Source organism: Mandrillus leucophaeus, unplaced genomic scaffold, assembly GCF_000951045.1.
Source record: "Mandrillus leucophaeus isolate KB7577 unplaced genomic scaffold, Mleu.le_1.0 Scaffold1097, whole genome shotgun sequence".
In the NCBI taxonomy this organism is placed as follows: Eukaryota; Metazoa; Chordata; class Mammalia; order Primates; family Cercopithecidae; genus Mandrillus; species Mandrillus leucophaeus.
Genome location: NW_012099176.1, coordinates 259878 through 287317, shown reverse-complemented (window position 1 = coordinate 287317; position 27440 = coordinate 259878). Strand labels below are relative to the sequence as shown.

General features: G+C 36.3%; 1 protein-coding gene and 1 pseudogene across 1 annotated transcript in view; one reads left to right on the top strand and one right to left on the bottom strand.

Moving 5' to 3' along the window:
• Positions 1–27440, top strand: part of CEP350 (centrosomal protein 350kDa) — a 139460-nt gene that overhangs the window by 5555 nt on the left and 106465 nt on the right. Inside the window, 7 exon segments of the mRNA XM_011989570.1 lie at positions 322–481; positions 5124–5746; positions 12403–12516; positions 15920–16033; positions 21405–21551; positions 23291–23949; positions 24957–25078. Of these exon segments, the coding sequence (XP_011844960.1) occupies positions 322–481; positions 5124–5746; positions 12403–12516; positions 15920–16033; positions 21405–21551; positions 23291–23949; positions 24957–25078 (1939 nt within the window).
• On the bottom strand, positions 9302–9726 carry LOC105546420 (annotated as a pseudogene).

Below are 27440 nucleotides of genomic sequence, written 5' to 3'. Positions count from 1 at the left end.
CTGGCAGTTTGTTAGGTTGTATCTGATACTTCTCTTTTAAGTGACAGCCATGACAAAAATAAATTTTATATGTAGAATTTTATTTTGCATTGTTTGCTCAGAATATAATTTCTCTATCAATGGAGTTACTTTAACAATTTAACCTGAATGTTTTTCATCTACTTATATAATATAATATCCAACTAGAGATACTAGAGATAACTTATATAATATCCAACTCTTAGAAATAATAGATACCTAATTTTTTTTTAAGATACCAGCCAAATTCAGAGGCAGTTGTATTTTATATCATATGTTCTCACAGATTTCCTTTTCCTTCAGATGGTAGATACCTGGATGATTCTTGGGTTAATGCTCCAATCTCCAAATCCTCTAAATCACGAAAAGAGAAATCTCGTAGTCCTCTCAGAGCTACCACCCTGGAGAGTAATGTGAAGAAAAATAATCGTGTGGAATTTCGTGAACCTTTGGTTTCTTATAGGTTAGTATTGAAAAAAAAAGGTATCAAATAGGTTTAGCCTGTAATATTTACAGTAAGAGTATACTTTGTTTTCTGAGTTTTTTACAGCACTCTGGTTGTGAAATAGTGTAATACTCTAGTATTACTACCTTTTTCATTCTTCACAAAAGATGGCTACAAAAGATAGTGCAAACATGAAATACTGACTGCAGTAGCCTCTTCTACAGATAAATATTCAAGGGGAAAGAAATAGTAATAGTTGCCTCAGGCCACCTTTATTGTAATAAATATGTTTCCTAAAAACAAATTATTCCATCTCTGGAAGTGTGGCTTTTTTGTTTCTTCTTAATAACTCAGATCATTTATTTTATATAGTGAACTTTATATTGCTAACTTTTTTTCTTTTTTGAGAGGGGAGCATTAATTAGTCACATAAAATTCCTTTCTTATTGAGAATATGAGTTGATTTATTGTTTTATTTTGTTGCCAATGGCTTTCAGCAACTTAGATGTTCAAGATTGATGTAAGAATTTTGATAGTATAGATGATATAAAATGCTTTGCATTTTTGTTAACATAGCTTAAGATATTCAACTGATAAACTTACAGAATTTTGTATTTGAGAGACACTTTACTAATGATTTCAGTGCATTCATATTCTTAGTATGGCAAATATTAATAAGTAATAAACACTGGGCCTTTTTTTTGTTTCATTTGTAAGCTTTTTTGTGTGTTTTAAACACAAATCAAGAAGTTTCATGATGATACTTGGTAGTTCTAGGTATATGTTTGTACTCTTAAATTTTACATACGTTGGGAGATGGATGTGGATTTTCAGTTCAATTTTTAATATGTTGCATTTGATGCAATTTTGAATTATCTAGGTGGAAATATTAAGTAGGCATTTAAAAATTTGGGTAAGAATGTATGTGGGATGGTCAGGGCTGAGAATATAAATCTGGGAGTTATCACTAGTATTGAAGCACTAGAAGGGCTGGAAAAAATATAGAAAGAAGGTCAGGGGTATAATCTGGGTAAAGTTCAGAGTTTAAAAAAAAGGAGAAGGGAAAAGTTTGAAGAAGAATAATCGAAGTTCAGAATCTCTAAACACACAGATATTAAGCAACTTGCCTAGAGACATAATCATTATCAGAATTGAGACTGAGTTGCTCACTTCATATTTATGTTCAGTGTTCTTCCTGCAAATAATACTACTTTACATTTAGAAGTATGTAAATTATGGTTTTTTGTTTTTGAGACAAGGTCTTGTTCTGTTGCCCAGGCTGGAGTGCAGTGGCACAATCATGGCTCACTGCAACCTCCGCCTTCTGGACTCAGGTGATTCTCCCACCTCAGCTTCCTAAGTAGCTGAGACTTACAGGCGCGAGCTACCATGCCCGACTAATTTTTTTTTTTTTTTTTTTTTTTTTTTTTTTGATAGAGATGGGGGTTTCACCATATTGCCCAGGGGGGTCTTGAACTCATGTGCTCAAGTGATCCACCTGCCTCAGCCTCCCAAAGTGCTTGGATTACAGACGTGAGCCACTGCGGCTGGCCTGTAAATTATGTATCTTTTAAGAAAAGAAAAAAACACCCGGAGGATAGCTGTGAATGGAATACCCTCCACCTGGTGGATTCCATTCCTCACTTAAAACTCATTACTTTCTTTGGGAAAAATGGCCAGATCTATTTCTACCCCACTCCCATTTTCCCAACCTAGTTCATCATCCCTCTCTGCTCCCAAAGTACTGTGTAGCTTCCTCTGTTAAAACATTTTCAGGTGGCATTATGTTTTGGTTCCATATCTGCCCATTAGTCTATCTAAGGGTGTAAATCTTACTCTCATGGCATTAGCTTAATGCCTAGCATGTACTAAATATTTAAATACTTTTTCCTAACCTATTACCAGGAAAAATTTCAAATATACAGAAAAGTTGAAGGAATTGTATACTGAACATCCTTATATGTATTCAGTAAATATTTAATGAGTGAGTGAAAGAAAGATTGTATGAAATTACTTTTTGTTGGGGGGTGTTAATTTTCTATCCTCTTTTGAGAGTGGGACATTATATGTAACCTACCATTTTATGTTTTTATTTTTTGCATGTGCTAATTTTAGAACTAAATTATTTTAACTGTCAATTGTTGCAGTCTTGTTAATATAGTGAAAATAATCACATTTAGCCTCGGTCTCTAGGACTGATTTCACAGCCCCATCTCTTTCTTTTTTTCTTTTTTTTTGAGGCAGTGTCTCACTCTGTTGCCCAGGCTGGAGTCTGGTGGCCCAATCACAGCTCACTACAGCCTTGTTCTCCTGGGCTCAAGCCATCCTCCCACCTCAGTCTCCAGAGTAGCTGGGACTGCAGACAAGCACCACCACTCCCAGCTAATTTTCATATTTTTTGTAGAGACAGGTTTTTGCTGTGTTGCCCAGGCTGGTCTCATACTCCTGGGCTCAAGCAATCTGCCCACCTTGGCCTCTACAAGTGCTTGGATTACAGGTGTGAGCTACCACACCTGGCGATCCCCATCTTTTTCAAAATCAACCACTCAGAACAGGGTCTAAAGTTTTTTGGGTTATGGACCCCAGTGAGAATCTGACAAAAGCCGTAGACTGTTCTTTTTTTTTTTTTTTTTGAGACCGAGTCTCGCATTGACCAAGTCTTGCTTTGTTGCCCAGGCTGGAGTGCAGTGGCGTGATCTCGGCTCACTGCAAGCTCCGCCTCCCGTGTTCATGCCGTTCTCCTGCCTCAGCCTCCCAAGTAGCTGGGACTACAGTCGCCTGCCACCACGCCCTACTAATTTTTTTGTATTTTTAGTAGAGACAGGGTTTCACTGTGTTAGCCAGGATGGTCTCAATCTCCTGATCTCATGATCCACCCGCCTTGGCCTCCCAAAGTGCTGGGATTACAGGCGTGAGCCACCGCGCCCAGCCAGCTGTAGACTTTTTTCTTAGAAAAATGCACATGCTCATATGATCTCAATAGAAAGTTACTATGTTATGTTATCGTGGCTTTAAAAATCTTTGTAGTATTTAGGGTTTTATGCTTTTACCTGAAATGCCCTAGATCAGATCATTGCTATACAATAGAACCATTAATGTGAGCCACACATTCAACATTTTTAGTAGTCACACACAAAAAAGATATTTTACATTCCTAAATTTTTAGAACCCAGTATGTAACTTACATTACAGCAGCTGTCAATTTCGATTAGCCACATTTCATGTGCTCAATAGCCACATGTGGCTAGTGGCTGCTGTTTCAGACATTCAGGTCCAGCCTGTTGTTATGTCTGGTTTTATAATTTTCTTGACTATTTTTTTCATGATTCATGTACTCTTCTCACTGCTGAAACATTTGTCTTCATTAGCCTCCCTTTTCATGAACTGCTTTCCTAAAATAAGGCTCAGTCAGGCACAATGGCTCACACCTGTAATCTCAGCACTTTGGAAGGCCGAGGCAGGCGGATCACCTGAGGTCAGGAGTTCAAGACCAGCCTGGCCAACCAACATGGTGAAACCTCGTCTATACTAAAAATAGAAAAGTTAGCCAAGCATGATGGCACGTGTCTGTAATCCCAGCTACTTGGGAGGCTGAGGCAGGAGAATCACTTGAACCCGGGAGGCAGAGGTTGCAATGAGTGAGATCATGCCACTGCACTCCAGCCTGGGTGACAGAGTGAGAATCCTTCTCAAAAATAAATACATAAATAAATAAATAAAATAAATCTAAAGTAAGGCTTATTAGAATGACATGTAAAATAAAAATAGTCTCTGGAGGAAGATTTTTGGTAGTGTTTTCTATGAGCAGAGAATATGGACTTGTGAGAGGTACTTTGGCTTTGCCCAGCCTTCTTTGTTTACTCCTGATTTTCTAGATATGCTTTACAAAGTTTGAAGCTGCCAAAAAATACTTTGTGGTTAAGAGATTTAACATTACTAACCACATTTATTTGGAGGAAAATATTTATTGTACCTCCACTATATTTCTACCCCTAGTCTATTTATTAATTTTGTTCCTTATTTAGAAGTGACATATATGAAATGCCAGTATTTGAGAACTTCTTTCCCTGGTATGTAAGATTTTATAGAGTAGCAAATAACACATTTTATTGACAAATGTCAAGTGAATACCCAAAGTCAGATTATAATCCTGTTTTCTGGAGTTCTTAGGAAATCTCTCTACATATCTTTTGCATATTTCTTATTTTATAATATGCAGATTGTTATTTAGATTATTTGCCATTTTACTTGATAGAGGGGGTATTGAGCATTGAGTTATAATATTACTAATGGTTATTTTGCAATCTTTAACTTACTGGAATTTCTAGGCTTTTTATATTTTGGTTTCTAATGCTAGCTTAGAGTTCTCATTCAGTTTGTATGACTGGTTTCCATTTGACTAGTTTTTGTACTTTTATGAAAAGCTTTTAAAAAGATTTAGCTTTAAAATTGACAAGTAGAAACTGTATGTATAGTATACAACATGATATTTTGGTATATGTATACCTTGTGGAATGGCTAAATCAAGTTATTTAACATGTATTACCTCATATTCTTATTTTTTTTTGTGGTGAAAACACTTAAAATCTACTCTTAGCAATGTTCAACTATACAATATGTTATTTCTTATAGTCACAGAACTTAATATTTTTTATTGTAGGGAAATCCATGGTGCACCTTCCAATTTGAGTTCCAGCCATCTGGAGTCAAAGGATATATATTGTGTAGATGTTAATGAAGAAAAGAGTGAGAGTGGTAACTGGATGATAGGCAGTCAAGAAGAACGGAATATACGGAGCTGTGATTTTGAGAGCTCCCAATCATCTGTCATCAATGATACAGTTGTTAGGTTTTTAAATGATCGACCAGCAATTGATGCATTGCAAAATTCTGAATGTTTGATTAGGATGGGAGCTTCTATGAGAACTGAAGAAGAAATGCCTAACAGAACAAAAGGAAGTGAGAACAATTTGAAGCTTTCTGTGAATAACATGGCCCATGATATTGATCCAAAAGTGTTACGACTAACTGACTCTTCTCCATCCTCTGCTAGTACTTCTAATTCCCAAAGATTAGATATTCTAAAGCGGCGACAACATGATGTCAAACTGGAAAAACTTAAGGAACGGATTAGAAAACAGTGGGAACACTCAGAAGAAACAAATGGCCAGGGTCAGAAGCTGGGTCATATTGACCATCCAGTAATGATTGTTAATGTTGATAACTCAGTAACAGCAAAAGTCAGAAAAGTGGCAACAGCACCCCCTGCTCCAGCATATAAAGGTTTGTAATCAGTCTTTATATCTTCCTCTCCCTGCTTCTTTGTTCTTTCTCCCTAGGATGTATTTGAATAGAGAGGATCATCTTTAGAACAGGATGTTATTCTTGACTGCATAAGCACTTTGGGAGGCCGAGGTGGGTGGATCATGAGGTCAGGAGATCAAGACCATCCTGGCTAACATGGTGAAACCCCGTCTCTACTAAAAATACAAAAAAAATTAGCCGGGCGTGGTGGTGGGCCCCTGTAGTCCCAGCTACTTGGGAGTCTGAGGCAGGAGAATGGCATGAACCTGGGAGGCGGGGGTTTCAGTGAGCCGAGATCGCACCACTGCACTCCAGCATGGGTGACAGAGCGAGACTCCGTCTCAAAAAAAAAAAGAAATTATTTCAATATACATGTTAAAAATACAGATTCCTAGATCCAACACTAGTCCTAAGTCAGATTTTCTGGGGCTGTGGTCCAGAATTGGAATTTTTAATGAGTCCTTCAGGGGATTCTTGTGGTTCGAGAACCACTATATGAACATTTACTAAGTTATACAAATAATAATTGATACTATTTTCAGAGAACTGAAAGAATACTGCCCTTATATTATGTTGCCATTGTATTTGGATTGTTATTAGGAATTATTTGAAAACTAATATTTAAAAGATAATTCCATTTCCAGTGAATATTTGAGTACAGAATATTTTGGCATTGGCATTGATCCTGTTGATATTTAATTTTAACATGAATGATTTACTGTCCTCATATTTAAGAAAACAATATTTAAATCACATTTGTGCCAACATTGGTAGATTTTCATTAGAAAGTGCTCTTCAGCGTTTTTTTTTTTAAAGCCAACTCAAGTTTTTATATATGGTGGTTTTAAGAGGTTTCTATTTTTCTATTTTTATTTTTATGTTCCTGAAATTATTTTCACATTGTCATCATGTGAAGTTTTTAATGAAGGGTTGATTTCTTGATTAGTTTAATTCGTGTTAGAGTTTTGTTATTTAAACTTCTGCCAGGGTAGCCTTTTTAATTTTTTTGTGGGTATTTTTTCCAATTTTAGTTTTTATATATGCTTAGGTAGTTTTTGTATATATGCTTTTTTATATATATATATATAAAAAAAAAAAAAATAATTTTTTTTTTTTATTAATTTTTTTTTTTTTTTTTTTGAGGCACAGTCTCACTCTGTCGCCCAGGCTGGAGTGCAGTGGCATGATCTCGGCTCACTGCAACTTCTGCCTCCCGGGTTCAAGCAATTCTGCCTCAGCCTCCCAAGTAGCTGGAATTACAGGCACCCACCACCATGACCAGCTAATTTTTGTATTTTTAGTAGAGACAGGGTTTCATCATGTTGGCCAGGCTGGTCTTGAACTCCTGACCTCAGATGATCGGCCTGCCTCGGCCTCCCAAAGTGCTGGAATTACAGGCGTGAATCACTGCACCCAGCCTGTTTCTTCTATTAATTTTAAGTAACAATCCAGGGCACTTTTTTTTTTATTGTAAACAGTTTTTTTTTGTATTTCTGTATTGACTCTTAATTTTTCTCTAATAAGTTTTGCAGTTTTTGTAGACCTAAGGCATCTTTAGTCATTTTTCTCTAAAAACACATCTACTGCATATAGTTTTCGCTGATTATTAGTTTTATTTTGTATTGTTTACTATGTTTTGCTAGTGATCCTCATTGTGAATTAGATAAAAATGGATAATTTGCATTTCATTCTAGCTAATTTGCAAGAAAATTGTGACCAATTCACTTTAGAATACTGAAGAATTGTCATTGTTCAATATTATAAGTAATAATATTTTTTATTAATAACGTATTAACACAATTCTTTAATATTTTTCTAGTCGTTTCTGTATCACATCCATACCATTAACACAGCACATAGCAAATGGTGAGGTCAAAATATTCTTTGTTGGTTTGAAGATAGTGATTACCCCAAATCTTTGCTGTAATTATATACAGACCCATTAAGTACAGATTACACATTTAAGTTTTGTTCTTTATACAAGTCAAAGTTCTGAAATACCAATGGTTATTCCACTAAGAAAAAGTTAAAATGTTCAATTTGAATTCATATTTTGTAATAATTTGTAAAAACCTGAAAGTTGGCCGGGCGCAGTGGCTCAAGCCAGCACTTTGGGAGGCCGAGACGGGTGGATCACAAGGTCAGGAGATCGAGACCATCCTGGCTAACCCGATAAAACCCCGTCTCTACTAAAAAATACAAAAAACTAGCCAGGCGAGGTGGCGGGCGCCTGTAGTCCCAGCTACTCGGGAGGCTGAGGCAGGAGAATGGCGTGAACCCGGGAGGCGGAGCTTGCAGTGAGCTGAGATCCGGCCACTGCACTCCAGCCTGGGAGACAGAGCGAGACTCCGTCTCAAAAAAAAAAAAAAAAAAAAACCTGAAAGTTAAAAACAATTCTATAGAATGAGAGTGAAAATCTTAAATATAACTTTCTTTGAGTTGATGACTGGATTTCCCATAGTCCTTTTATTATTTTTTTAATGTGCTAGTTTTTATATTAAAATATTTTATAAATATAACTTTTGGAGGGGTTACTTTAAAAAAGATAACAAACATTTGAGAACTCATTATAGAATGTGGCTTCCAATGTCCTAAGCAGTGGATTTTTTTTTCCAACAATGAAAAACTGTTTTTCTGACAACTTTTTGGTAGTGTAAATTAAAAGCATCTTAAAATACTGTATTCTGAAATGACATTTTAAGTTCGTTTGTTTAAAGACATAATAAATTCATTTTGTTCACAGTCCAAAAGATGAAGAGTGTACCTCGAAAAGTTCTGTCACTCTTGTGCTTGGCCCCCTTTCTGGAGGTTACTTGTGTTAACAATTTGTATATCCTTCCAGAAATAACTTTTGCAAACATAAGCAAATAGGAACATGTGTGTATTGTGTGTGTTTGTGTGTTTATTTATTTTCTTCCTCTTTCTATACAGTTATTAGCATACTAAACTCATTTTGCACCTTGATTTTTTATTTATGTTTTTTTAAAAAGAAACATAAGAGGTGCTCTATGATTCTGCTTTAAAAATTTGAAATGGTGAACACGAATGGTGTTTATGTGATTCTTTCTTGTACTATATTTAGTTGTTTGCGTATCTTTTTCTTCCTGGTATAAATGCCCATGAAGATAAAGAGCCTATCTTGGTCACCCTTATTTTATCTCAGAACCTGTTACAGTGTCATGGACATAAGTAAGTGCACAGTAAATTTTTTATTTTATTCAATAAATTTAACCAGTAAGAAAAAAAGTGGACAAAGCAATGGAAATAAAGACTTGGGGACAGAAAGATAAACTGATGGAGATAGTGAAATCTTCTTAAAGTTAACATACAAGATGTGAATGCAAAGAAAGACTCTCATAGGGATAAATGTTTCCTAAAGAGTAGAGGAGAAAAAGAGGAGAGGAGAAAAAGAGGGTTAAATAGTTGAGCAGTGGGGTTAGGTGATGTTGGAAAGTTGAGGAAGACAGAAATACATTTGCATAGAACTGCCACACTTTCTTTTTTTTTTGAAAGTTTTTTGCAGTTTATTAATCCTCATGAAAAATCTGCAGTTATCACAGGTAAAGTCATTGCAGAATCTTTACTCCTGTTTTTAGCCTTTGCAGTCCCCCTGACTTTATTCATTCTGTCCTTACGTTCCTTTTGCTGTTTCCTTGGGGTCTTTTTTTCTCTCATACAGGCCATGTCTTGGAAGTCTGTGTTTGGTCTCATTTTTCATTGCATAATCCAAGGAATCATAAATCATGCTGAAGCCATTTGTCTTGTCACCAGCAAAATGGGTTCTGAATCCAAATACAAAGATGACATTGGTGTGGCTTTGTACATTTGGGCTAGTTTTTCCCAAATTTCTGTCTTTGGTACTGTTACCTTTCCAGGGTGAAGGACATCTGTGACTGTGCTCCCTGAGGTAGTTGATTGGTTATGAACTTCCTAGTACAAATAGTTATTGTGTCATTCATGATGGCAGTCAGTCCTCAGGCAGCTAGGCAGAATCACCACACTTTTTTAATGGCATACTATATTTTGCAAAACAACACTACGTTTATAAATTTTTTCTCGTATGTAGATACAGATGTAATGGTGTGTTCCTTGCCACAAATGTTGGGTGAAATTAAACTTATGCTATTGTGCCTAATGGCTGAATAGATTATTTACTATTAGATATGTAATTAATTTACCAGTACATTTTCTCATATACCTTTAAAGTACTACTACCAGTTTTTTACTCCAGCCTATTCTTTACATTGATTTAATTGTACAGTTATGTATAGGTTGCTAATTCTTTGATAAGTTGAACCAATCTTTTTTTTTTTTTTTTTTTGAGACGGAATCATACACTGTTGCCCAGGCTGGAGTGCAGTGGCGTGATCTGGGCTCACTGCAAGCTCCGCCTCCTGGGTTCATACCATTCTCCTGCCTCAGCCTCCCGAGTAGCTGGGACTACAGGCGCCTGCCACCACGCCCAGCTAATTTTTTGTACTTTTAGTAGAGACGGGGTTTCACCGTGTTAGCCAGAATGGTCTTGATCTCCTGACCTCATGATCCACCCGCCTTGGCCTTCCAAAGTGCTGGAATTACAGGCGTGAGCCACCATGCCCAGCCGAGCCAATCTTAAGATAAAAATCTTTGTACTACTTTGGTGATCATCTATATTCATTGTTTTATTGTTTTTGACAAAACAAAGTTCAGTGTATTTCTTAAAGAATAGTGATTATTTTATTTTATTTTTTGAGACAGAGTCTCAGTCTGTCGCCCAGGCTGGCGTGCAGTGATGCAGTCTCAGTTCACTACAACCTCCACCTCCTGGGTTCAAGTGATTCTCATGCCTCAGCCTCCAGAGTAGCTGGCATTACAGGCGTGTACCACCATGCCTGGCTAATTTTTGTATTTTTGGTAGAGATGGGGTTTTGCCATGTTGGCCAGGCTCAAACTCCTGGCCTCAAGTGATCCACCCGCCTCAGTCTCCCAAAGTGCTGGATTACAGGTGTAAGCCACTGTACCCAGCCAAAGAGTAGGGATAAATTTGAAGTGGAAACCTAAATGGTAATTCCTAGGAAATCCTATATGTGTAAGATTTCTTGAGAAATTGAAAAAGTATGTTTGAAAGACCTATTTTCCACACTTTGGACACAATTTGTCCGAATAAACAGCAGCTTGCCCATTTGTTCAGTCATAGGCAAAAACAGATGGATGGTAGCAATTATAATGCCTGTCTTCAAAGATAAGAAGAATACATAGTATTGTCTCTCCCTTCATCTGGAGAAGGGTAGTTCGTGTCTTTGAAATTCATGATTTATGATCGGTATTCTTTTATCATTTAATTTAGTGCTTCTCCACTTCTAGTCTTTTTGAATGAATGTATATTGCTTTGTCTCACTGATGCTTACTTTTCCTAAACAGTATGTGTTAACATACTATGTGGTAGCTAATTATACATTCCTCTTTTAAAAGCTTAGAAAAACTGCTCAACATCATTAGTTATTAGGGGAATATGAATCAAAACCACAATGAGTTACTACTTTATACCCACTAGGGTGGCCATACAATAAGTATTGGCAAGGATGTTGAGAAATTAGGACCCCGATACATTGCTGGTGAGAATGTAAAATGGTACAGCTGCTTTAGAAAACAGTTTGGTAGACTGGGTGCAGTGGCTCATGCCTGTAATCCCAGCATTTTGGGAGACCAAGGTGGGTGGATCACTTGAGGTCAGGAGTTTGAGACCAGCCTGGCCAACATGGTGAAACTCTGTCTCTAATAAAAATACAAAAATTATCTGGGTATGGTGGTGTGTGCCTATAGCACCAGCTACTTGGGAGGCTGAGGCAGGAAAATCACTTGAACCCAGGAGGCGGAGGTTGCAGTGAGCTGAGATCATGCCATTGCACTCCAGCCTGGGTGACACATTGAGACTCTATCTCAAAAAATAAAGTAAAATGAAATAAAATAAAATAGATAAGATAGATAAAGTAAAATAAATAAAATAAAATTTGGTAGTTCCTCAATAAGTTAAGCATAGAGTTACTGTATGACCCAGCAATTCTACTTCTAGGTATAATACCCAAGGGAATTGAAAACATGTCTACACAAAAACTTACACAAGAATGTTCATAGCAGCATTATTAATAATAGCCAAAAAGTAGAAAAAACCCAAAAGTCTGTCAGCTGATTAATGGCTAAAGTATTGGTATGGTCATGCAATGGACTATCACTTGGCAATAAAAAGGAATAAAACCCTGATACATGTTACATGATGGTTGAACCTTGAAAACATGAAAAGTGAGATAAAAATAAGACACAAAAGACCACATGATATATGATTTGGTTTGTATGAAAGGTCCAGAATAGGAAAATCCGTAAAGATAGAAAGTAGATTAGTAGTGGCCAGGGGATGGAGTGGGTCATACAAGGAGTGACTGCTAAGAGGTACAGGGTTTCTTTCAGGCTGATTAAATGCTTTGGAATTAGATAATGACAATAGTTTTGCAATTTTGTGACTATACTATAAACCACTGAATTGTACACTTAAGCGTGAATTTTATGTATGTCGATTATATATCACTTTAAAAAGTATAACAAACAAAACTTACAAAGCAACTTTGATAAGAATATTCTGTGTTACTGGTATGTATTAGGTTTCAACCCTTCAGAGACCAAGATTCGAACACCTGATGGGAAAGTGTGGCAGGAGGCTGAGTTTCAAAACATGAGTAGAGAACTGTATCGAGATTTAGCACTTCACTTTGCAGGTGAGAATAGAACTTTCTTATGTTTTGAGTGTCATACATGCTCTCTAATTTATAATATTTACATATAAAATTGTCACCAAACTAACAATATTTTCCTTCTCTAACTGCACGGCATACTGAAGTTGTAGTGGTTTGAGGCATAAGGCTCTGTTAGCCTCTAGACTCAGCTCCAGGGTTAAAATTAGCTTACATGGTTAATGAGACAGAAACTAGGCTATGTTTAAACTGAGGGACTTTCAGAGTTGGGACTGCCTGATTTGAAGGAAACATAGCAGAATTTAGTTGAAGTTTACTTCTGCTTAGGCCTCTGAGATCTTCGACGTAGTAATTTGTCAGGCAGCAGATAAGATACTTACTTGAGAGCAAGATACCAAAATAAAAATAATTATTATAGGAAGGGAATAAGTTAGGAATTGTAAGTAAGAGGAACCCATGGAAGACTGGGAGAGGGTATTAGGAAGGTCATACTAATAATGGTACTACCTACCGAATAGTATGAGCTTGGGCAAGATGCTGAGTGGTCTTTTGTATTTTTTACAGTTGAGGAAATGGAGGCTCAAAGAGTCATTTTCCTAGGGTTGGATAGAGTAGTTAAGAATGGAAGCCAAGATTCGAAACCAACTGTGATTCTAAAGTGTGAGGTCTCTGTAGTAAGCCCTCATAAAGCTTCTACTAATACATTTCTGTGGCATTAAGTGTCCAATCCAGTTTTCTTGCTATTATTATACAACAACACTCAATTCAGAAATTTTTTTCTCATGTGGAAAGGAAGAATAATGTAGTAGTTAAGAGCAAAGATTTTGGAATCAGCTTTCAAGGGTTCCAGTTCTGCCTCTGTCACTTATTAGTTGAGTATATTAGCTGTGTTACATAACTTCTCTTTATTGGTTTTCTCATCTGTAAAATAGGAATAATAACAATATATCTCATAGGATAGTATCATTGTAGACTAGTAGACCATGTCAGAAGACTTTCATATTCTGCCTTCTCTCTTGTTATGGTAGATAAACTATGATGTGCCTAGCTAAGACTCACCCATCTGCTTGTGTTTTAGATTCCATTTGCTCTTATGTATTTAAGGATGTTACTTCAGCCCTATTGCCTTTCTTTTGCATCATCAAGTTTTCCCTCTCTACCAGGTCATGCTCATCAACATACTATGTGATAATGTGCTGTTATATCAGTCATCATAAAAGAACCCCTCTTTTGGCCTTACTTTTCTCCAGCTGCTGCCCTGTTTGTTTCTTGTGTTCAGCAAAACTGCAAAAAGTTGCCTTATGCTCATTGTCTTCAATTTGTCTCCTGTCTTTCTCTTAAATCCTTTCTATAGGTGTTTGTTCCTATTTATCAAGATCATCAGTGACTTCTGCATTGCTAAATGCAATATTTAATACTAATTTGTTATCATGATCTGTCAGCAGCATGATTGATCACTTCTTTGAAACTGTTCACTTGACATCTAGAATACTTTAAGTATCTGGTTTTCCTCCTAAATCTAACTATTATTTTTCAGTTGTTTTTCCCTAATCATCAGGATGCCCTGACCTCAGTCCCCAGTGCTTGGGCAGGCAGGCTGGCTGGCTTGCTTGCTTGCTTTCTCCTCTCTCTTTTTTTTTTTTTTTAAATATTTTTTGGAGACGGAGTCTCGCTCTGTAGCCCAGGCTGGAGTGCAGTGGCCGGATCTCAGCTCACTGCAAGCTCCGCCTCCCGGGTCCACGCCATTCTCCTGCCTCAGCCTCCTAAGTAGCTGGGACTACAGGCGCCCGCCACCTCGCCCGGCTAGTTTTTTTTTTTGTATTTTTTAGTAGAGACGGGGGTTCACTGTGTTAGCCAGGTTGGTCTTGAGCTCCTGACCTCGTGATCCGCCCGTCTCGGCCTCCCAAAGTGCTGGGATTACAGGCTTGAGCCACCGCGCCCGGCCTCTCTTTTTTTTTAAATTTCTTTTTTTTTTCTTACCTTCCCCCCTTCCTTTTCTTCCCTTTCTTTCATTTTCTGTCTCTCCAATCCCCCTCCCTCTACTCACTCTATTTTTCTTTCTTTTTTTAAAGCTTGTCTATATGCACACAGGACAAATTAGTCTCAGGTCTTTAGATGTTCCCTGTTACTAGTGATTCCCAAAGTAATGTCTTTGGCCCACACTTGCCCTGTGAATTAACTTATATCCAGCTGCTACTTCCATGTCTCCCTTTGGATGTATAATAGATTTCTCAATCTAAATATATCCAAAATGGAACTAACTAAATAAATGTGGTCATGATATACCCTTTAAACCTGCTATTCTGGTAGTGTCTCCATGTCACTTAATTATATCCCTTTAATTGTTCAGGCCCCCAAATCTTGTCACTCTTGAGTATCACATCCCCGCCTCATATTTTGTATGTAATGTTGTCTGAAATATACTTAGAATATAATCACTTTCACTACTTCTATCACCACCACCTAGATTGAGGGCACCATCAGTTTCCTATCTGGATTATTCTGGTAGTCTCCTCACTGGTCTTCCTCTATCTGCTCTTCTTCTAATGAGTCTATTGTCATCATAACTTGCTAAAAATTAATTTAGATCATGTTGCTCCTTTGTTCATAATCTCTCAAAACCTTCCATCTCACTCTTGAGTGAAACCTGAAATTCTTACAATGGCCTAAATAGCCCTGCATGATCTGGCCCTTAGTTATGTCTCTGACCCTAGTTCCTACTATTCTTTTCTTTGTTCAGTCCACTCACACTGACCTGCTTGCTGGTTTTTTTTTAGATACTAGGTATGGTCCTGCTTTAAGGCCTTTACTTATACTTATTTCCACTCTGTCCAGAATGCAGAACTCTACACATATTTTAAAGTACATTTATTCAGATCCATAATTGAGGTTAATTTTTTAAGCTTAACATGTGTAATCAGTTTATTTCTGCAAGTTGGATTTTTAAAAAATTAGTAATAATGTATGTATAAAATACTTTGACATGTTTTACTAGCATCATCATAAAGCCTTAATTTAAGAATATTTTATTGAATATTTTGTAAAGTTTTTATGTAGAAATTTCTAAATGAAATAGGAATCTGTGAGAGTGCGCACCTCTGAGATTCTATAAAATGCAATGATCCTGACTTGGAAAGCATTTGTGAAACTAAGTAAATTTCTCAAGAGTTTCTTAGAAGAATAAATAAATAACAAAGGATTGGAACCCAATAGTGGAGTAGTGGTAATCTTTAGATATTTTCCAACTCCTTTTTTCCATAAAAGGAGTTGATGTTTGGTATTATATGGGCCATAGAAATAGCCTCAATGTACGTTTCTTTTTCCCTTCCTGCAACATATACTTTACACTGATTTTTCCTATAGGGGGAGGATAAGTAAGTGAGTGAGAATCATTGTTATATTTGCTGTAAATGTTTCTGCTTTTCAGATGATATTTCTATAAAGGAGAAACCTGCTGAAAAAAGTAAAGAGAAGAAAGTAGTCAAGCCAGTACGAAAAGTCCAGAAAGTAGCACAGTTATCAAGTACAGAATGCAGAACAGGTTAGTTTTCTCAACATATCCATCCTTTTTTTTTTTTAAATTGATTAATTTTTTCATTATACTTTAAGTTCTGGGATACATGTGCAGAACGTGCAGGTTTGTTAGACAGGGTATGCACGTGCCATGGTGATTTGTTGTACCCATCAACCCATCATCTGCATTAGGTATTTTTCCTAATGCTATCCCTCCCCTAGCCTCCCAGCCCCCGACAGGCCCCGGTGTGTAATGTTCCCCTCCCTGTGTCCATGTGTTCTCATTGTTCAGCTCCCACTTATGAGTGAGAACATGTGGTGTTTGGTTTTCTGTTCCTGTGTTTGTTTGCTGAGAATGATGGTTTCCAGCTTCATCCATGTCCCTGCAAAGGACATGAACTCATCCTTTTTTATGGCTGCATAGTATTCCATGGTATATATGTGCCACATTTTCTTAATCCAGTCTATCATTGATGGACATTTGGGTTGGTTCCAAGTCTTTTCTATAGTGAATGGTGCTGCAGTAAACATACATGTGCATGTGTCTTTATAGTAGAATGATTTATAATCCTTTGGGTATATACCCAATAATGGGAATGCTGAGTCAAATGATATTTCTAGTTCTAGATTCTTGAGGAATTACCACACTGTCTTCCACAATAGTTGAACTAATTTACACTCCCACCAACAGTGTAAAAGCATTCCTATTCCTCCACATCCTCTCCAGCATCTGTTGTTTCCAGAATTTTTAATGATCACCGTTCTAACTGGCATGAGATGGTATCTCATTGTGGTTTTGATTTGCATTTCTCTAGTGACCAGTGATGATGAGTTTTTTTTCATATGTTTGTTGGCTGCATAAATGTTTTCTTTTGAGAAGTGTCTGTTCATATCGTTTGCCCACTTTTTGATGGGGTTGTTTGTTTTTTTCTTGTAAATTTGTTTAAGTTCCTTGTAGATTCTGGATGTTAGCCCTTCGTCAGATGTATAGATTGCAGAAATTTTCTCCCGTTCTGTAGGTTGCCTGTTCACTCTGATGATAGTTTCTTTTGCTATACAGAAGCTCTTTAGTTTAATTAGACCCTATTTGTCAATTTTGGCTTTTGTTGCCATTGCTTTTGGTGTTTTAGTCATGAAGTCTTTGCCCATGCGTGTGTCCTGAATGGTATTGCCTAGATTTTCTTCTAGGGTTTTTATGGTTTTAGGTCTTACATTTAAGTCTTTAATCCATCTTGAAGTTTAAATATTACTGTTACCAAATTTCTCATTGTTTGGCACATATGAAAAATTAATACATTTTATGTATCGTGTGTGTGTGCACGTGTGTGTGTGTGTGTGTGTGTTAAGGTGTAATTGACATAAACTGCACATATTTAGAATGTATAGTTTGATACATTTTCATATTTTTATACATCCATGAAACCGTTTATTCACCATATGTTCATCAACGTACTGAACACATCGGTCATCCCTCCAATTTTTTTAATGATTATTTTTAATATAAGTTAACCAGATTAAAGGTAATTTTTAGGTTGTGAAATTTATATACAAGGGGATTGTTTCTGAATGTCACTAAATCCTTTCACTTATTCTCAAAAGATAATAAATGTTGCACATCAGAACTGTGGTGTTCCATCCCATTATTGGTCAGGTGGAACTCTGAATTGATCAAGGATAGAAAGAAGATAATTCTCTAGTTCCATAACATTTTGGCCCTCATCCAGATTGCCCAGATTTATGACTAGCTTTGTTCCTTTGGTAAATGAGCTAATTTTAGTGTGCCTTGGTTTTCCCATATGTAAAATGGGAAAGCAGTAGTATTTATCCCACAGGGGTGTTCTGAGAACTAGGAGTTAATACCCAAAAACACTCATATGCCTGGCACATGATAAGGACTCAGCTGTTAGCTATGACTCCATTAATAATAGTAATTATTATTTCTGGCCATATTGAAAATGGCTATTTAGAATGTCATATTCATCTCAGTGAGTAATTTGGGCCAAGAGAATGGAGAAAGTTGGGAACCTGTCACTATCAATTTAGAGACATTCTACATTCATTCATTCATTCATTTATTCTACAAATATTAATATTTTTGAGCATTTGCTGTATGTGAGGTACTGTGCTGTACTAAACTTAGACAATACATTGGTAAGCAAGATGCATCTAGCCGCTACCTTCATGGAGCTTATAGTCTTGTCAGGAAATAGATATGTGGTTACAATAAAGTATGATGAGTGCTGCAGTAAGAGGTCACAAGATGTTATGAGAACACCAGGGCAGAACTGACGGGGTGCTGGTTTTTGATCAGGCATCTGTTTTTCTAGTCATACGCTAATCAGTAGAATGGCAGATAACACATTCTGTGACACCCATTGTTAACTTTAGATGTCATAATAGAGTGACACTTGCTATATACAGATAAAAAAATAAAATGTTACAAAAACGTGAGTTATCTGAGCATTAACAATTACATTTTATTTTACTTTATTTTTTGAGACAGTCTTGCTCTGTCACTCAAGCTGGTGTACAGTGGCACAGTCTTGGCTCACTGTAATCTCCGCCTCCTGGTTCAAATGATTCTCGTGCCTCAGCCTCCCGAGTAGCTGGAATGACAGGCATGTGCCACCACGCCCGGCTAATTTTTGTATTTTTAGTAGAGATGGGGTTTTGCCGTGTTGGCCAGGCTGGTCTTGAACTCCTAGCCTCAAGCAATACGACTGTCTTAGCCTCCCAAAGTGTTAGGATTACAGGCATGAGCCATTGCACCCAGGCAATAATTACATTTTTAAAAAGTATTGTGTTTCATGTGGCATTACGTAATACTGTTTTCAGAAGCGTAGTTTGAAATGAAGCACAGGGACCACTAAAACTTATGAACACTGATCTTGAATTGTATTCATCCAGTTTTGTGGTAGGCTAATTCTCATATATGCACTGTGGCAATGAGCTAGATAGAGAGTCATTAAATGTGCTAAAGCTGTATTAATAGTTTATGTAGTGGAAGTCCTTTTTTTTTTTTAAAACCAGTGACTGTGTGTAACTCTTCCAGAAAGTTAGAATTTAGAAATAATCCCTCAACATATTCAGATGCCAAATGTATAAATAACTACCCAGTGTATTCATGGTTGCTTGTTTTTGATTCAGAAAATCAGGCTGAAATTGAAGAGAAGCCTGTTCTCTCATTTTACATAAGAACATAAAGTTTCTTATAAATAGATTGAACAGTATACTTAAAACCCTTTAAATATTTTAGGTCAACTGTATAAGGTTAATAACAAGGTGCAAAAACATTTCTAAAGTAAACAGCACACATTAAAACTCACCTTTTTATAATTGATGTTTTTATTAAAATGATACTTCCATTTAAACTTACAAATTAAAGCCCTTTTTAAAGAAACTCTAAATGGAATGTCTTTTATTATAAATACAATAAAATAGCATCACAGACAGCTGGGAAAATAGAAGAAAACAGATAAAACCACAATCCAGACTTAAATAAAGAACAAGTATTACTTTGTATGTTTCCTTACATTCATTTTAAAATTATAATAGTATGTTATGGTAATCACTGTTTTTGTAAATTTTTTTGTATATGTAAAATTTCATTGATTTTTGCATCTTCTCAGAGGAACATTTCTGTTGTTTCGTATGAAAATTGCGATTTGTAATGGCCACACAATATTCTAGTAGAAATAGTAATTATTCACTATTATTCAGTATTTAGTTACTTCTGATAGTATAAAAATGATACAGTCAACATTTTCGTTTATTTTTTTCTTTCTTTTAGATTATTTATATTGTATAAATTTCTGTTTGTTGGATCATTGATCAAGGGGAATGAATACTGTTGGGGTCCCTGACACATAATCTCATGTTTGCTTTTTTTTTCTTTTTTTTTAAAGAAACTATACCCACTTATATTTCAGCAAGTAATGTATAGGCAGAATGATTTTATTATAATTTTATCAGCATTGGCTATTAATGTAAAAATGTTTATAATAATTTAATTAGGCTTGAAGTGCTACTATTTCTTCCTTCCTTTCTTTTTTCCTTCCTTTTTTTTTTTTTTTTTTTTTGGAGGCAGGATCTCACTCAGTGTCCCAGGCTGGAGCACAGTGGCATGATCTTAGCTGACTGTATCCTTGAACTCCTGGGTTCAAGTGATCCTCCCACCTCAGCCTCCTGGGTAGCTGTGACTACAGGCACGCATCACTGTACCCAGCTATTTTTTTTTAATCTTAATTCTTTGTAGAGACAGGATCTTGCTGTGTTTCCCAAGCTGGATTCGAACTCTTGGCCCCAAGCATTTCTCCTACCTCAGCCTCTCAAAGTACTGGGATTACAGGCATGAGCCACCAGGCCTGACCTCTATTTCTTATCTTATTTTGCATTTAAACACTTTTATTCCATGTTTTTTTTTTTTTTGTAGTTTCTATTTTGTAAACAGTCTTTTATTTCATTTTTTTTTTAGTCACTATTTTGAGATGATTGCTTAATTTTTAATTTCTTACATTCTGAAGCTAATGGATGAAAATCCTTTTTTCTCCTGGTAAACAGTTGTATTTATTGAATCACTTATTTTTTTGAATTTTTGTGATGTGAGGACCTTTTAAAATGATTATACTTTTTAAATGTTACTGTTTTGTACATAGAAAAGTGGTGTGTACTTTTGGTATATACCTGTAAAATATAATGTGAAAGTCCCTGTAATACCATCCCCTTCAAAAGTAATCATTGTTAACTCTTTGTCATATGTTTCCTCAAAAGTTTTTACATGTTCTTTGATTAAGTCTTTTTTTTTTTTTAGCAAACGTATTATTTTATCGTGTGCCATGTATGGTGCTAGATATTTGTAAACCAAACACTTGTTGTGTGTTAAGACATATTTTTGTTTTGTCAAATTTGCTGCCTTAGTTCTTTTTTTTGAGATGGTGTCTTGCTCTGTCGCCAGGCTAGAGTGCAGTGGGCTGCGATCTCAGCTCACTGCAACCTCTGCTGCTTGGGTTCAAGCGATTCTCGTGTCTCAGCCTCCTTGGTAGCTGGGATTATAGGCACCCTCCACCACGCCTGGCTAATTTTTTGTATTTTTAGTACAGACAGCGTTTTGCCATGTTGGCCAGGCCGGTCTTGTGCCTTAGTTCTTGAGGTTTAGGAATCATTATTTGGTACTTAACTTTCAAAGCATTTTACATTTATTTCAGATGTGTGGGTAAATCAAGATATAAACAAACGGTTAACTGACTTGGGAAGGTTAGGGTTTAACAATATCATTATTTGTAAATCTTTTGACCTTGACAGATAAGCATAAGATTAATAATAAAACCTGTATGGTTGAGTAGATACACTTCTTACAATTAAAATTTAAATTTTAATATCAGTGCAATGTATTTTTTTAGGTAGTAGTCATCTTATAAGTACATCTTCGTGGCGAGATGGACAAAAATTAGTAAAGAAGATTCTGGGACCTGCACCCAGAATGGAGCCAAAACAGCGAAGAACAGCATCAAGTGACAGAGGTGGAAGAGAAAGAACTGTTAAATCTGGCAAGTAGCTATAATTAAAATTGTTGAGAAAACAATTAAAAATTGCTATCAAGTACTTAGAGAAGGAAAAAGTACTCTTAAGAATGTGTTAGGACTTTGCTTTATAATTTTGAATGTAGCTCAAAAAAGAAAAAAATGTTCTATTGGGCTTGTTTATGGATAATATCTGCATATAGGTGTTATGTTCATCTTTATGAATAATTTTGTTTATGTTGTATTAATTTCAATTAGCTGTCATTGTGAATATGAAAGCATTATTTTAATGAAATCATATTAGACTTTTAGGGACCTTAGAGAGAATCAAGTCCAACCTGGTTCATCCCAACATATTCAAGCAAACATGTACAAACATTCACAAGGTTGGATTTTTTTATTTGACAGATTAGGGAAACAGGCTCCGAAAGAGAAGTGATTTTTCCCATGGGTATGTAGTCAGTGGGTGTCAGACTTGGTGGCAGAACTGTTTAGTTTGACCCTCAAGTCCACTGTTTTTCTCCTATCAAAGTTTCTTGAGTGAACACTATTTCAAATAACTACTTTTTTCATGAACACTAATTTTGGGAAGTGAAATAAATACTCATATGCCAGTTTTTCTTTTTAGCAGCCAAATTTGTTTCAATTTAATGTGAACTTCTGGAATGGATTCAGTAAGATGCAGTTGCAACTATAATTTGGCACATAGAAGTCAATACTTTGTATTTGGGCCTCTTCACTTTTATCTAGCTTGTAAATACGCTCATGTGTATTCTCAGTCTAAAGCCATGTTACCAGATATTTTGATGATAACATGATTTTTTTTCCTGAATATTTTAAGTTTTTCCATCCTTCACTGGAGAGTTGTAGAGGCTTAACATTTATTCAACAAAATATTTACTGAGTGCCCACTACATAGTAGGCACTGCTGTAATCTCTTGGGCTTCAAAATAAGCAAAATAGACCCAATCCCTGGCTCTGTAGAAGAAGCATTCTAGTAAAAGGAATCATTATATTCTTCATATGTTTCTTGCTAAACTTTGCACATTTTCTCTGGAAATAGGGTAAAATACACACAATTTTAAGAATATTTGAGCATTTGTTATATAGATGTTTAAAAATGTAAATGTGATCAGATGAGAGACTAATGCTAATCTTTTCCTTATATTAACGAGAAATATAAAGTTTCAGAAATCCTTTGATAAACTTGTCTGAACATAGTGCCATTTCATGTAATTATGAAATGGGTCAGTGTTGTAGAATTTTCAGAAAAACTAATATTTTCAGTGCCATTATTATTTGGCATATGCAGTCTGGTCTTTGCAAAGCTTTAAAAAATATATTTTTTAGGATTATTAAGACATTTCCATTTCCTTGCTTCTCATTGGGATACCTTCCACTAAAAAGACTGTTGACGTTTTTACAGCCTTTTGAGAGAAATAGTAACATTAAATATGTATATGAGAGAGAAATCGAAATGCTAAATATTCATAACAACCATAAGAGCTATCCTTTTTTTCCAGAAATATTTCAAACTGTATTTAAAAACAAACTAAGGAAATACAGTTTTCCAGAAGACTGAAATTCTTTTACTGCTAAAAAGGGAAGCTTTTCTTTCCTTTTATAATGTTCTTCAGAAGACTATAGGATATTTGAATTTGAGTTTAAGTTAAAATGAAATTCTCTAATTTTCTTGTTAATGCAGTTAAATCTTAGGAATGAGTATAGAATTTCAGTATATCACTATAACAGTTCATACTTTGCAGGAGATCACATTGGAAGAGCAGAATCTGATCCCAGGTTGGACGTTTTACATAGACATCTTCAACGAAATTCAGAACGTTCGAGAAGTAAATCTCGGTCTGAAAATAATATAAAGAAACTAGCTTCATCTCTTCCAGATAATAAGCAGGAGGAAAATACTGCCTTAAATAAGGACTTTTTACCTGTTGAAATTCGTGGCATTCTTGATGACCTACAGCTAGATTCTACAGCTCACACTGCAAAGCAAGATACTGGAGACTTACAGAATCAGAAGTCATCAGCACCAATACACGCTCCTAGGAGTCACAGCCCAGTAAAAAGAAAACCTGACAAAATAACAGCTAATGAGGATCCCCCTATTATTTCTAAAAGGCGCCACTATGACACAGACGAGGTACGACAGTACATTGTTAGGCAGCAAGAGGAAAGGAAGAGAAAGCAAAATGAAGAGAAGAAGGCTCAAAAGGAGGCTACAGAACAGAAAAACAAACGATTACAAGAGCTCTACCGGAAGCAGAAAGAAGCTTTTACGAAAGTAAAAAATGTGCCTCCTTCTGAGCCATCAGCAACTAGGCGACTACAGGAGACTTACTCCAAATTGCTACTAGAAAAGACCTTGCTTGAAGAGCCATCTCATCAACATGTTACGCAGGAAACACAGGTAATAGTAGTGACATATATAAAGGAGAGTCGTTCATGGTTAGGAAACGCTTATTTGCTATACTATGTAAACATTACCCATCATTCCTAGTATGCTCAGATAATACTAATAAAAACCGTGGCCTTCATGAAGTGTATTAAATATGGGGAGTAATGTGATAAATGTGATGGAAAATAAAAGCTGAAGTAAGAATTTCCTACAGTGATTGTGACTGATTTATTTTCCTCTCATCATTGCTATTAGTTAAATCCCTGCATAGTTTTCATTGTAGTACTGAACAAATACAGTTGACCCTTGAACAATGTGGGGATTGGGGTGCCAACCCCTTTGCAGTTGAAAATCCACTTGTAACTTTTGATTCTCCAAAAACTAATTAACTAATAGCCAACTGTTGACCGGAAGCCTTATAACATAATGTTGATTAACACATATTTTATATGTTGTCTATATTATGCACTGTATTCTTGCAGTGAAATACACTAAAGAAAATGTTATTAAGAAAATCATAAGGAAGAGAAAATATATTGACTATTCATTAAGTGGAAATGGATCATCAAGGTCTTTATCCTCGTCATCTTCATGTTGAATAGGCTGAGAGGAGGAGGAAGAGGAGGAGTTGGTCTTGCTGTCTCAAGGGTGGCAGAGGCAAAAGAGGTAGAGGTGGAAGTGGAGGTAGGAGGTGTGCACCACCATGCCTGGGAAATTGTTTATTTTTTGTAGAGACAGGGTCGCACTGTGTTGCCCATGCTGGTCTTGAACACCTGGACTCAAGTGATCCTCCCACTTCAGCCTCCCAAAGAGCGTGGCTCCCTGTTGGATTTTAGATGGCGTTTAGCTATTAGTAACGTTTGTTTTTAAGACAAAATAAATTTTAATTGGTTTTGAGAAAAAAACTCGTACATTTTATGATCTTTGTAGAGCTGAGGTGACTTAATGTTTTTCTTAGGTGCTACCTGAATATATCTTTGTGATAGAACTCATATAAATTTGATGTCCTTTTCTCCTAGGCCAAACCAGGGTATCAGCCATCTGGAGAATCTGACAAAGAAAACAAAATACAGGAACGTCCCCCAAGTGCGTCTTCCAGTAGTGACCTGTCTCTCTCGGAACCTCCACAGCCTCTTGCAAGGTAAAAAGGGAAGAATGAAAGATGATTAAGATTCTTTCTTTTCATGAAATTTAGTGGAGTGGTCTGTGTTCAGTGAATTTTGTTGACCTTTGTGAATAAGAGGGCAGAGAGGTTTATTTAGAAATTGGTTCATATCTTCTGAAATTTAAGCATAGTGCACATCTGTACTTACTGTGTGCCCTAGGCCAATTGTTCAAATTTTATCTTTTAATGTAAATGTCAGTTTCTTTTACAGCTGGAAGCACTCTTGCCTTTACAATAAAAGTGTGTTGGATGAATGAATGACAGTGAAATTTTAAAGTGTTTGTGGTTAATAATTTTCAGACAGGATTTCTGTATCCACTGCTATTTAAGATTTCTTCTTATGTGTAAGAACAATTTATCCATTGTACTTTCAAGAGCTACCTTTGGATATGCTTGTGAACATACTAATAAGGACTAGGGAGGGATCTGATTTGATTTCAGATAGTCAACAGACTATTTTACCTTAAATTTTCTTAAGAAATTTTTTTTTGCTGTAATATATTGTTTACAATAAAGTAAACAAAAAAACTGAGTTTGGAAGTAAAGGTGATGTTTAGATTACGTGGTTATAAATTATACTTTGTAATAATAACCATTTTGGAAAGGGAAAGATTTTGAAATTCTTTGAGAATGCATAAATAGAAATCAAAATCACTATCCATTGGGTTATGGTTTTTTTTGGAGACAGGGTTTCACTCTCTTGTCCAGATTGGAGTGCAGTGGTCAATCTTGGTTCACTGCAACCTCCGCCTCCCACGCTCAAGCGATTCTCTTGCCTCAACCTCCTGCATAGCTGGGATTACAGGCATGCGCCACTACCACCTGGCTAATTTTGTGTTTTTAGTAGAGACGGCGTTTCACCATCTTGGCCAGGCTGGTCTTAAACTCCTGACCTCAAGTGATCCACCCACCTCGGCCTCCCAAAGTGCTGGGATTACAGGCGTGAGCCACTGCACCTGGCCCGCATAGTCCTTTTTTTACCCCATTGTCCCTAGAATAATACTGTCAATAAAAATAACTAGCATTTATTAGTGTTTCTTAGGTTCCAGGCAATGATCTAAGTGCTTTGCATATATTATCTTACTTAACCCTTGTAATTCCTTGAGTTAGGTACTGTTGTTATTCCTGTTTTACAGAAGAGGTAATTGAGGCCTAAAGAGCCTTCTCAAAGGTCAAAACATTAATGATAGAGATAGGCTTTAATTTAGCCAGTGTGACTCTAGAAGCCTGTGCTTTAACTACTCTATATACTACTCCCCAAAAGTGAAATATTTCATATGCTTTGCTTAAGGTTCTAAATACATTTCAAACTTTAAGTATAAATAACATTTTTGTTTTGAATTTGAATGCTTTTATTTATTTATTTACTTATCTTTCTAAGTGTCATCTCTGGAGACGATTGAATGCTTTTATATAGGTGATACTTTCTAGTTCACCTCAGTCCTATTATTGTTGTCAGACATACCCTGGTATATTAATGTCTCCAATTTTTACCTTTCTCTGAATTTCCTTCTAATTTTAAACAAGTTATCCAATATTAAAAGCAAACCAAACACAAACAAATCTAGTATTAGACCATACTACCTTGTATCAGTTCCTCGCTTTTCTTTTAATATCCAACTTCTTTGACTCATGATGTCTAACTTATTGTGTCCACTTTCTTGCTACCCAATTCCTGAGCTCCCCCATTCCGTTAGCAGTTTTAGCATAACTTTATGTTTAAAAGCATGCTACTTTTTGCTTAAAATTTGGCATTTCTTTTCCTTGCTCTTCATATCCTATTGTGTTAGCTACCTGGAAAACTCCAGATTCCATATCTGACCTTAAAAATTGAAGATCCAACTTAACAGTCACTTTCCTTGGCTAGCAGAGTTAATTACTTCTTCATCTATACCCTACTGAACTTTTAAAATCTTTGTTTTAGTATTTGTGATGTCTTATTTTAGCTGTTTTTTTTATTAGTCTGTCATCCCTGGTAGATGTTGAGATCCTAAAGTGTAAGAATTAAGCCTTTTGGCCAGGCGTGGTGGCTCAAGCCTGTAATCCCAGCACTTTGGGAGGCCGAGACGGGTGGATCATGAGGTCAGGAGATCGAGACCATCCTGGCGAACACGGTGAAACCCTGTCTCTACTAAAAAGTACAAAAAAACTAGCCGGGCGAGGTGGCGGGCGCCTATAGTCCCAGCTACTCGGGAGGCTGAGGCAGGAGAATGGCGTAAACCTGGGAGGCGGAGCTTCCAGTGAGCTGAGATCCGGCCACTGCACTCCAGCCTAGGCGACAGAGCGAGACTCCATCTCAAAAAAAAAAAAGAAGCCTTTTTACTTGTTTTTAATTTGG